This window comes from Copadichromis virginalis, linkage group LG7 (genome assembly GCF_057382275.1).
Source record: "Copadichromis virginalis isolate Kocher_CV1m ecotype Utaka linkage group LG7, C_Virginalis_male_GT1.1, whole genome shotgun sequence".
Taxonomy (NCBI): Eukaryota; Metazoa; Chordata; class Actinopteri; order Cichliformes; family Cichlidae; genus Copadichromis; species Copadichromis virginalis.
Genome location: NC_140624.1, coordinates 59,248,520 through 59,260,803, shown reverse-complemented (window position 1 = coordinate 59,260,803; position 12,284 = coordinate 59,248,520). Strand labels below are relative to the sequence as shown.

The window sequence follows — 12,284 nt, the reverse complement described above, 5'->3', positions numbered from 1 at the left end:
GCTTGGATGGAGGTACGCAGTCACTATAATGAGAGGAGACAAGTAGTCAGTGGCAGTCTAGTGAATCACAGCTGAAGGAGTAGACTATGGTGGTTAGGGCTTACGCGTTGCAGGTTAAAGTGTCATGTGATGAGGGGGTGTCCAAGGGGTTCCGGGTGAGGAGTGTCCAGAGAGGATCCAGAATATACTTGGAGTGAGGGACTTTGCAGGGAGGCAGGCAGGTGTAGTCCGATGATGGAAAGGAAGCAACCAGATGACAGAACCAGCGTCCAGGCGGAGATGTGAGTAGTTTAGCTTGGGAAGTGCGACTGCCAGGTGGGTCCTATGACAAAGAAAACACGGTGAGGAGAAAAGCAGTAGTTAAGGGCTCTCACAAGGGCTTGGCGGCCTAGCACTAACGTGAGTTAGCAGAAGATCTAGCAGAGGTCTGTTGTGAATGCTGGTCTTATATGCTGGTGACTTGATTGGAACCAGGTGTGGAAGCTGATTGGAGTCTCTGCCTGAAGGTGGAGCCCAGCGGAGTGGAAAAACCCCGTACTCACCCGGACCATGACAGGTCCACCAGTTATCTTTCCTTGGACCACTTCTGATAGATACTGACCACTGCAGAATACACCACAAGAACTGCAGTTTTGGAGCTGCTCTGATCCAATCATGTGCGCATCACAGTTTGGCCCTAGTCAAAATCTTTCAAATCCTTAAGCTCAGCCATTTTTCCTGCTTCTAACACATTAAGATTAAGGACAAAATGTTCACTCATTAACAGAAGCTATGAGCCCCCGCATCCTCAGGACCTTCTATCACTGTGCCATTGAGAGCATCCTCACTGGATGCATCACCACCTGGTATGGCAACAGCACCGCCTACAACTGCAAAGCTCTCCAGCGAGTAGTGCGGTGCTCTGAACGGATAATTGGAGGTGAGCTTCCCTCCCTCCAAGACATCTACAGGAAGCGGTGCCTGAGGAAAGCGGGGAGGATCATCAAGGACTCCAGTCACCCCAGCCATAAACTGTTCAGACTGCTTCCATCAGGAAGGAGGTTCTGCAGCATCCGGTCCCGTACCAGCAGACTGAGAGACAGCTTTTTCCATCAGGCCATCAGACTGCTGAACACGTCATAGACACCTCAGCTTCACTACTGGAACTTCAACATTATACTCCACACTGTATATAAATGCCACTTGTTTTGCACATATTCAACTCTGTATATTTTATATATTTTATTATTATTATTATTATTATTATTATTATTATTATTATTATTATTTTATTATTATTTTTTTTACTATTTAATTTGTAAAAATCTTTATACACACACACACACACACACACACACACACACACACACACACACGTAGGAAAATATTTAGTATACACATCCAGAAATGCATACACTATTATATATTGTACATATATTTATTAGTTTCAGGTTGGCCATTCTTGTATTTTGCTCGTTTGTGTTGTTGTGTTTGCACATCTCTGTTGCTTGTGGGGCTCGCACACAAGAATTTCACTCGCATGTGCTGTGCCAGTGTGCCTGCACATGTGATGTGACAATAAAAGTGATTTGATTTGATTTGATGAAGAGATTAATCTGTTACGTCAAGACACAACTCTAGCGTCTAGGCACTGTAAGTAGGTGCCTTTTTAGGCCTGAATAATGTATACAGCAATTTTAAATACCTTAACAAACAACTAAAAAATTGTCCTAGGTACAAAAACTGCAAGAAACCTAATGTAAAAGCAGGTCTTCTCTTTCTTTCTCTTTAATGCTTTCTCTCTTTCTTGCCCACGTTGTCTGTTTCTTTTCAAGTACAGTTTAGTTTTCTCTTTGCTCACCACTGACTGATTTTTTTCTCTTTAGGCTTTCTATCCTGCTAACAAGCAGGTGACTGTGAAATATGGTGATACCCTTGCTGCCAGATGTGTGTTCACTGGTGAGGGTAAAACCTCAAAAACTTACATTGGGTGAGTTCTTCAACCTAATGTAACCTTAGTGAAAAAGTATTAGACTTATATCCATTTACTGTTTTTCTCAATATGGTATGCACTGAAGGCATAAAGAAACCAAGCATTAAGCTTCCAAGTATTAAGATTTAAAAAAGCACTGTGCTAAAATTGTATTGATCTTAATTTAAAAAAATGTCTCGTACCAAAGTCTGCCCTGCCTTTCCACATAAGAATGTATCTAGAATGTGGGTTTTTTGTATGTGCCTGGCCCGTAAGGCCAGCTAGTATATGGTAAATGGCCTGTATTTATATAGCGCTTTACTAGTCCCTAAGGACCCCAAAGCGCTTTACATAACCAGTCATCCACACACACACATTCACACACTGGTGATGGCAAGCTACATTGTAGCCAACAGCCACCCTGGGGCGCACTGACAGAGGCGAGGCTGCCGGACACTGGCGCCACCGGGCCCTCTGACCACCACCAGTAGGCAATGGGTGAAGTGTCTTGCCCAAGGACACAACGACCGAGACTGTCCGAGCCGGGGCTCGAACCGGCAGCCTTCCGATTACAAGGCGAACTCCCAACTCTTGAGCCACGATTGCCCAGTAATTGCACTTGCCTTATTGAAATGAATGAAGGCCCAGTAATGCTAATTTCTTAACATGGACTAAAGCTCTTAAGATGCAACCATCTTATTTCTTTCACATTTTAGTTTTGATTTCATCTGACATTTACAAATTGTAAGATGATTAAAAAAGGCTAGTTCTAAGTGCCCTGTACTGTCCTGCCTTTTGCGCAATGTTAGCTGGGATAGGCTCGTGCCGGCCTGTGACCCCGATAAGGATCTTGTATTTCTTGTGCTGGTAGTTGATATTAATAAATTGTGTCCAACTGTGACAGTTAGTCATTTAAAATAAATATGCTAGTCCTCAATTGTCAGTGATTATTGCTAATTTATAGAGGGATAGCTGCTGAAATATAGTACTCTATGTTGAGAAGTTTGTAGACAAGGTCTTAATGTTACACTTACAACATAAAACTATTTACACAAACATTATTTGCATATACTAACTAGGCGAGAAATCAATACCAGGTATCTATCTTTTTTTAATACAGCGGTACTTCTGATGATGAAATGTGCAACTTCTATATAATGTATTACATGGAAAGCAGACATGCTATCCCTTACATGAACTGCATGGAGATGGGTTCTGAAGAGCTGTTCCAACATATTCCCCCTGAGGCAAATGTACCCATTAATGTCAGTCCAAGCCATATGAATTCTGTGATGCATCTGGGACAATCCACAGGTACAGCGACATCAAATATTGTTCATACTAACCATCTCTAATCCAAATTGTTAACTTAGCATTTGTTGTTTTTTGTAGAATAAAATCTATGCTAATTTAAGATTTTTAGTCATTTTTCGCAATTCTTTCCATCTGTGGCCCATTGTCTTTTTAAAATTAATTGTATAACTACCATATTTAGTTACCATATTTTGGTTTTTTTCTCTCATAAAGATGATCGTGACTACGCAGTTGTGCTGGATACAAATAAACTAGAAACTGTGGATCAGGGTAAGTTCTAACACTTTGCACTCTCTCTCTCTTTGTCTTGCTCTCTCGCTCTCTCCACACACACACACTCTCTCACACACACACACACACAAATACTATAAGAATATGAAGCTTTTTGTATTATTGTAGGGTCTTTACCTTACTATATAAAGCACCTTGAGGCAACTATTGTTGTGATTTGTAGCTATATAAATAAAATTGAATTAAAAAATTTGAATTGAATTTAAGCTAAGGATAACAATGTAATGATGTTTAAATTGTAGTGTAGGCACTAGTTCCAGTGCAGTCTGCATTCAGGCAAGTGTACGTTTCTTACACCTTGAAAAAAGCATTACAAGCCCAATGCACAGTCACTTACATAAATTTGAAGTATGTAAATATGCATGTATCTTTTTTCTGTTGCCTACATTGTAGAGCAGCGGTCGCCAACCCCCGGGCCACAGACTGGTACCGGTCCGTGAGTCATTTGGTACCGGGCCGCAAGAGTAAGACTCGGGTGTGAAATGTATGGTTTTCAGTGTTTTTATTGGTTTTTAGCATTATTTTGTTATCGGGTTTTTTTTTTCTTCGTTAACTCGGTTTTCCTGGGTCTTTTCACGTGTGTTATGAATAAATCTTCTTTTTTTCGGTATCGGTACTAGTTTTATTTTGTTGTATTTATCCGCGACACCTTAAAGGCCGGTCCGTGAAAATATTGTCGGGCATAAACTGGTCCATGGCGCAAAAAAGGTTGGGGACCGCTGTTGTAGAGGGTGACTTTGCCATTAAACACGAAAACAAGTACAGTCAGGGGTTAAAGTAGGATTTAGGTGGGGGAATCCTGAAATCAGTTGTAATGGCTCATTATGGGGGAAAAAAAATCACAACTCAGAATAATTTTTATTGAGAGCTCCAGTGGATTTTCTTAGTGTACAGGCTGTGATCAGCTGACCTGCTGCTCTTTGTAGATTTACACACCTGAATTCAACCAGATGTCAGCTGATGTTTTACAAGTTGTTGGCTGATTTACTGCTTATGCTAATATTTTACTGGATGGCCTCTGTGCAATTCAACAGTGTTATTTACTTTAAAGCCATCACAGTACAGCAAATAACAGTTAGTCTACCTCAGTTTGTTTAGCATCACATTTCACAATATGAAAAAACATAATGTCATGTGTAACATAATTCATAATTCAGTGGTACTACTAGGGTAGTACCACTGAATCATAAATAACTGCAACTGAAAATGATTCTGAAGCATGAATGAAACAAGTCATACCAACTAGATACTGGGAATCTGATGCAGCTAATTTGGTAATGCAAACATGTGCGCTTTTCTTTCTATGATTACACAAAGCTCTTAATTATCATTGACGGTTGAAACATAAATCCCAATTTAATTCTTGAGTGTCATAGCCCAGAATAATCACTGATTTGTATCCAGTCTGCAAATACAGTGCACTAGTTTTGTTATTGATATATTGTATGTGCACTTTACCACACTGTGTACATTTATTTATTATCATCAGATACCAGGTACCACCTTTTGACACTGTGTTGAGCATACCTTAACGTGTGTGTGTGTGTGTGTGTGTGTGTGTGTGTGTGTGTGTGTGTGTGTGTGTGTGTTTGTTATAGACTACCATTTTGAGCAAGTTTCAGCTTGGCCACAGAGTTCACTTCAGCTAGGACAGGTGTCAGGACTTGCTCTTGACTCAGATTCTAACTTGGTCATTTTTCACAGAGGTGACCACCACTGGGGAGCAGAGTAAGTTTATTTTACTTAAGTTATAACCATTCTTCTCTTAAACAGCTTTTTCAACCAAAAGAACACCAAAAAAACCCTCTCAGTATTGTTGTGTACTCTGTCTAATGTAATGCCTTCACCTTACTGGCAAAGAACACAGATCTCGTATTAGCGATTAAATTTTTAATAATTGTATAACAAAAAAATCCAAATAAGTTTTAGTCTTGATGGTTCAAAAAATTACTATTATAGTTAAGAAAAGCATTTAGTGTCTCCTCAGACCGCAACCTTTTTTAGTCTAATAGGATGCCAGTTACCAGTCATGTCTAAGAAATGAAGAATAGGAGGAAAGGAAGCTGAAAAAGTGATTTTTACCAGTAGATTGTAGGATGAAAGGATAAGTATGAGATAACACAAAAAAAGTGCATAATAGAAGTCAGCTCTAATCACTTTTTTGTATAATGTGATGTGGATGACAATTTACTTATTAAACAAAAATACTTTCTGTTGCATTTGACGTCTAGAAAAATCACCACACATTGTTTTTATAAAAATGCAAAAAGACATTCATGTTTTTTTTCTTTGTTTGTTTTTTGTTTTCCAGCTCTTTTAACAATCAGGCAAGATACCAGCAGAGGTCCCTAGGACCAATTCAGCAGTCTGCCATTTTAGTTGTGGATCCATCCAAGGGCAGTATCTTGAAGGCTTCTGGCAGAAACATGTAAGTGATACAGAGCTTTTGTGTTTTTTTGTTATTGTTTTTTTGTGTGTGAATTAGAGTGCCGACAACCAGGCATCTCAAACACAGTCATAATTGTCTTATAATGAAGCATTTCTCTGATGTTGCAGGTTTTTTTTGCCTCATGGAATAACAGCAGACAAAGAGAATAATTACTGGGTGACTGATGTGGCTCTTCATCAGGTAAGCTGCTGTTTTTGTAAGGTGCATTCTCAATGAGTGTGTATAGATTGCACTTCATATTTGCCAATAAATTAAAAGATGGAGACATTTTGAAATTGTATATTACCTATAAGAATAAGGTTTGAGGATTACGTATTTAAAGCGGATGTTGTATCAATTAACTTAGTTTAAATGACCACAAATGCAAAAGGGAAAGTTTAAGATGCTTCACTTTGTATACTCATCAGGTGTTAAAAGTTAGCAGTGATGGCAAAGACAAAACCTTGATGGCATTAGGAGAGGCCTTTATACCAGGGAGTGACAACAACCATTTCTGCCAGCCCACTGATGTGGCAGTTGACACTGAAAGTGGGAACATCTTTGTCTCTGATGGTTACTGTAATGCCAGGATAATTAAGTTCTCTGCTGATGGCAAATACCTGTCTGAGTGGGGTGCAGGTATCTCACCAGCCACACACACACACACACACACACACACACACACACACACACACACACACACACACTCTGCAAAGCTTGGATATTAGCCTATTTGCTACAATGCTTACACCATACAAGTAGTAAGAAGTATTAGACACTAAGGTGACATCTCATAAAATATAATTTCTTTATTATTCTGCCACACAAGTTTTTGTGGAGATTTTAATTAGTTATACTTGTGTTAGCTGTGGAGTATACATGTATCAATTTCAAATGCAAAGCTGTATTTGCAAACATTGCTGTTTCTTGATTTATGAAACTAACATAAATAGATCCAGAAGGTTAAGAGATTACTGCTACCATAGTGTCTCCAGACACAATTTACATTATTTTAACCTTGTCTTATTTTTTGGACTATAGGCTCATCAGACAGGAGAAGGCGAATACCTTTTCATATTCCCCACAGCCTGGTGTTACTTCCTGATAAAAAGGAAATTTGTGTGGCAGATAGAGAGAATGGACGCATCCAGTGCTTTATAGCAGAAACTGGAGAGTTTGTCAAGGAAATTAAAAAAGATGAATTTGGAGGGGAAGTGTTTGCTATCTCCTACAGCCCTACTGGGGGTAAGTTTACTGAATACTCAGTAGAAGTCAGTAGTCGTATTGTTTCCTCTTAAGCTTGTTTTCTTGCTGCTTACTGCAATAAGCTATTGTAAAATATATTTTTGTGCATACCTTCTGCAGTTTTTTTTTTACTTTTCAGTCTAAGTGGTGTCCTCAATATTATTTTTTTTTTTTAATGTTAATCAATGTTCATCCTTTGTTGTGTTAGGTCATGATGACATCCTCTAGCAAAAATATGTAGATCCGGTGTTTACAAGCTTTATGCGTACTCGGAACTAATATCCAAGATGCATTCATTTTAAGAGTTCTTTTTATTTATTTTATTACTCAACAACTCTCTTCCTGCTTTACATGTATACATGCTTAACAATTTGTGTGTGTGTGTGTGTGTGTGTGTGCGTGTGCGTGTGTCTGTCTTTCTTCTATGTGAAGATGGCTTGATTTTTGCAGTAAATGGGGAATCGCTATCTCGTCCAGTTCCAATTAGAGGTTTTGTTATAGATTATTCAACCAAGGATATTTTGGACACCTTTAGCCCTAACAAAAAGGTAAAAACACTTTTTAATACAATCAAAGGTTCTTTCCCCCCCAAAATGTTCTAATAACAGGTCTATTGAAATCAAAAGCCTGCCTGCATCTGCTATTTTAAGATCTCTGTGGAAGTACTTCTATTTCTATGTCCCCTTGTACCTGTGCCTCTGGTTCTTCTCTCCCAAGTATTCCTTCAACTTGATTTATGTTTTTGTGGGAAGTGTAGGCAGTTGCTGGAAGGCAATTATGGTGAATGGTCAAAGTGATTAGGGAACATTGTCTAAAAATATTTTAGTGGATTTTGAGCTATCAAGACATCATGCTACAGATCTGACATCAAGAAGGCCGCTGCAAAAAGGAGTGAAACATATTTTCCATGTCGCTGTGTGACATGAAGGAAGGACCCTTCATGTAGCCAATTGGTGAGTAATTTCAAGCTAGAAGATGAGAGTAACACAAGCACTTTATCTCCTGGTGAAAACGTTAGCCCTTAGGTTGTACAGGCGCTGCTGAAATTCCTAGACATGGAGCAAATTCTCCCATCATAACCTCCCCAGATTGTGTAGCTTTGCTCTCAGGTCCAGGACGTATTGAATTTCTCATTTTTCGCTGGGCTTGGACCTTCCTCCCAGTTTTCCTTAATCAAGTCCAACTTTAAAATTTTATTCAGCCGCTCCACCAACCTGTCAGTCTGAAGGTGGTAGGCACTGGTCCAAACAGATTTAATGCCCAGTAATTCCTACAGCTCCTTTAGTGTGCAAGACATGTGCCCTGTTCAGTCAAGATCTCTTTCGGGATACCAACTCAGGAGATTACCTGAAAGAGCAACTGCACGGCCTCAGGACATCGTGTTGCATAATCCATCAGAACTAATACAAAGCCGCATGCACTCCAGTGAAATGGCCCAATGAGGTCCATGCAAGTGCACTTGAACATGACCTCCATCAATAGTAACGAGAGCAAAGGGGGTTTTGGAATGGCGGGATTTTTAACTATCTGACGCTCCAGGCAGGATGCACACCACCGGCACAAATTCACCTGGATGCCTGGCCAATAAAATCAGGCCATTATTCGCCCCCAAGTTTTGTCATTACCCATATGCGAGTGTCACGACTTACTCGATAAATTATTTAATACAAAGCATGTGTCTACATGGCTTCAGGGCGCACAAAGTTACCATCAATTTCAATCCCTTGGTCAAAAGCTCAGGTGTAGGGTGTCGTCACAAGCCTGCTCTAGTGGAAATCTTCCGTGGGGTGAATCATCCTACTCTTCCCCGGAGTTGGTTTCGGACAACTCTGCATTTGTGGCTTGCAAAAGTATTCGGCCCCCTTGAACTTTCCCCACATTTTGTCACATTGCAGCCACAAACATGAATCAGTTTTATTGGAATTCCACGTGAAAGACCAACACAAAGTGGTGTACACGTGAGAAGTGGAACGAAAATCATACATGATTCCAAACATTTTTTACAAATAAATAACTGAAAAGTGGGATGTGTGTAATTATTCAGCCCCCTTAGTCAATACTTTGTAGAACCACCTTTTGCTGCAGTTACAGCTGCCAGTCTTTTAGGGTATGTCTGTACCAGCTTTGCACATCTAGAGACTGAAATCTTTGCCCATTCTTCTTTGCTAAACAGCTCCAGCTCAGTCAGATTAGATGGACAGCGTTTGTGAACAGCAGTTTTCAGATCTTGCCACAGATTCTCGATTGGATTTAGATCTGGACTTTGACTGGGCCGTTCTAACACATGGATGTGTTTTGTTTTAAACCATTCCATTGTTGCCCTGGCTTTATGTTTAGGGTCGTTGTCCTGCTGGAAGGTGAACCTCCGCCCCAGTCTCAAGTCTTTTGCAGACTCCAAGAGGTTTTCTTTCAAGATTGCCCTGTATTTGGCTCCATCCATCTTCCCATCAACTCTGACCAGCTTCCCTGCCCCTGCTGAAGAGAAGCACCCCCAGAGCATGATGCTGCCACACCATATTTGACAGTGGGGATGGTGTGTTCAGAGTGATGTGCAGTGTTAGTTTGGGACAAATGGGACTTCTTATGGTTTTCTGTTAACAATGGCTTTCTTCTTGCCACTCTTCCATAAAGGCCAACTTTGTGCAGTGCACGACTAATAGTTGTTCAGGTGATTCCCCCACCTGAGCTGTAGATCTCTGCAGCTCGTCCAAAGTCACCATGGGCCTCTTGGCTGCATTTCTGATGCGCTCTCCTTGTTCGGCCTGTAAGTTTAAGTGGACGGCCTTGTCTTGGTAAGTTTACAGTTGTGCCATACTTCTTCCGTTTCTGAGTGATCGCTTGAACAGTGCTCAGTGGGATGTTCAAGGCTTGGGAAATCTTTTTGTAGCCTAAGGCGGCTTTAAATTTCTCAATAACTTTATCCCTGACCTGTCTGGTGTGTTCTTTGGACTTCATGGTGTTGTTGCTCCCAATATTCTCTTAGACAACCTCTGAGGCCGTCACAGAGCAGCTGTATTTGTACTGACATTAGATTACACACAGGTGCACTCTATTTAGTCATTAGTACTCATCAGGCAATGTCTATGGGCAACTGACTGGACTCAGACCACAGGGGCTGAATAATTACGCACACCCCACTTTGCAGTTATTTATGTGTAAAAAATGTTTGGAATCATGTATGATTTTCGTTCCACTTCTCACATGTACACCACTTTGTGTTGGTCTTTCATGTGGAATTCCATTAAAATTTATTCGCGTTTGTGGCTGTAATGTGACAAAATGTGGAAAAGTTCAAGGGGGCCGAATACTTTTGCAAGCCACTGTAAATACACAGAAGGCTAATGAGAAAAGTGAGAACACACGGGGGACACAGCTGACAAGAATTAACATGACACCACAGGGCAAGTAAAACTAGACACACCAAACATGTAAATGTAAGGTGACAGGGGATTTCTTTAAATCACCCTGTAATTCTTCAGCTAAAACACCTGAGTTAGAAAACACAAAGACTGCACTCGTCTTTACACGCGTGGGCAGTCACTTCTGAGATCTGCGGCTGGCCACTGCCTGCATTCTTTATTTATAGGTCTTGTGTGTGTGTGTGTGTGTGTGTGTGTGTGTGTGTGTGTGTGTGTGTGTGTGTGTGTAAAAATAACGTCACTCAGAATCAACAGAATCAGCACATGCACACTTAAGATTATAGCTTCGGGTTATTTCCCTTTTCTACATCTGTTCTCTAAAAACGGGAAGTGGTTTTAGTAGCTGAATAAGTTCATCACAAAGTTATTAGGTGAAAAGTCACATAGACATGTAGATTGCTTAAAAAACAGAAAAACACATTTCATGAAGCTGATCAAATTATATAAAAACAAAAATCTCTTGACATAAGGCCTGCATGACAAAACAGGAAACTGAGGAACATGACACGGGAGTGAAGGAGAGGCAGACGAGAGGAAGCAAAGGAACACGAAAGAGCACGAGGGAGTGTGAGAGGAGACGAGAGAAACATGACAGACTGGGGAAACATTGATAAACATCACAAGCAGGGGGACGATAGAATGAAACATGAGAAGGGAAGGGAAACCAGACACAAGAACTCAGACAAAATATACAAAGACTGACACACAGAGAGAGACATAAAGGGCAAAGACAAAAGAGGCAATCTATAATCAAAAAGCTAAACAAAACCACGTAGACACTACAGAATAAACTCAAGAGTAATAAAGTGGAGCTAAACATAAATAACAATACAAAATCAAAACACAAGAAAACTTAAAACACTGGGTCAAATGACCTAGGACCAGGACAGTGCAGACACTACACTGTCATGGTCGCATTGTCACATAATGGCCCAACAGGTTATTAAACCCGGGCCAGTTCCCGGAATCAGGAAATGCAATAAGTGCGAACCAACTGCAGCTTTCACTCTATGCATTTTGCCCTTAAATTTAATAAGCAATGGCACTGTAGGATACTACAGTGAACATCCCCGTGAACACACCTAACCTTGAACCACTCTGCCTCCAACAATGCCCCGGGCCACAATATCATTGAAAGAGTGAACAAGAGTCAGTTTGTTGAAGAAAACCTGGAAATGAGCAGATTCAGTTCAGCTTCTATTACCATGATAAGAGTTTAAGTTAATGCTTTTCCTGCAATAGAAAACTCTTGAGTTTCCGTCATCCCAGTGTTAACAAAATTTTAGCTAAATCTGTTTGCAGTTGTCCAAAGTATTGCGTACATTCTGAACCACACAGTAATGTGTGTGGTTCACACATTACTGTGTGGACCACACAATAATGTGACCCACCTTAAACTACTAAGAAGTTTAATGGTGGGTCATTATGTTGTCTAGAATTTAAGTGACTTGTGTTTCTCTTTCAATTGCAGGAGTTCAAAATGCCTCACGATATAGCTGAAACTAGGGATGGCAGTGTTTTTGTTGGGGATGCCAGCAGCAAATCCGTCTACAAGTTTACAACAGAGAGTAAGTTTATCTTCATCAAAATAATGCTGCCAACTTTTAATTGTTCTAGCAAAATCTATCATACAGTA

At 40.3% G+C, this 12,284-nt stretch overlaps 1 protein-coding gene across 4 annotated transcripts in view; it reads left to right on the top strand.

The window, feature by feature from the left end:
* The window catches only part of pam (peptidylglycine alpha-amidating monooxygenase), a 61,031-nt gene that overhangs the window by 37,902 nt on the left and 10,845 nt on the right, over positions 1-12,284 (top strand). For all 4 annotated transcript variants that reach the window (XM_085464477.1, XM_085464478.1, XM_085464476.1 and 1 more), the window contains 10 exons: positions 1,866-1,969; positions 3,072-3,265; positions 3,479-3,535; positions 5,155-5,284; positions 5,868-5,984; positions 6,113-6,185; positions 6,413-6,623; positions 7,026-7,229; positions 7,662-7,777; positions 12,120-12,216. In XM_085464477.1, coding sequence (XP_085320603.1) covers positions 1,866-1,969; positions 3,072-3,265; positions 3,479-3,535; positions 5,155-5,284; positions 5,868-5,984; positions 6,113-6,185; positions 6,413-6,623; positions 7,026-7,229; positions 7,662-7,777; positions 12,120-12,216 — 1,303 coding nt within the window. The remainder of the gene's footprint in view (positions 1-1,865; positions 1,970-3,071; positions 3,266-3,478; positions 3,536-5,154; positions 5,285-5,867; positions 5,985-6,112; positions 6,186-6,412; positions 6,624-7,025; positions 7,230-7,661; positions 7,778-12,119; positions 12,217-12,284) is intronic.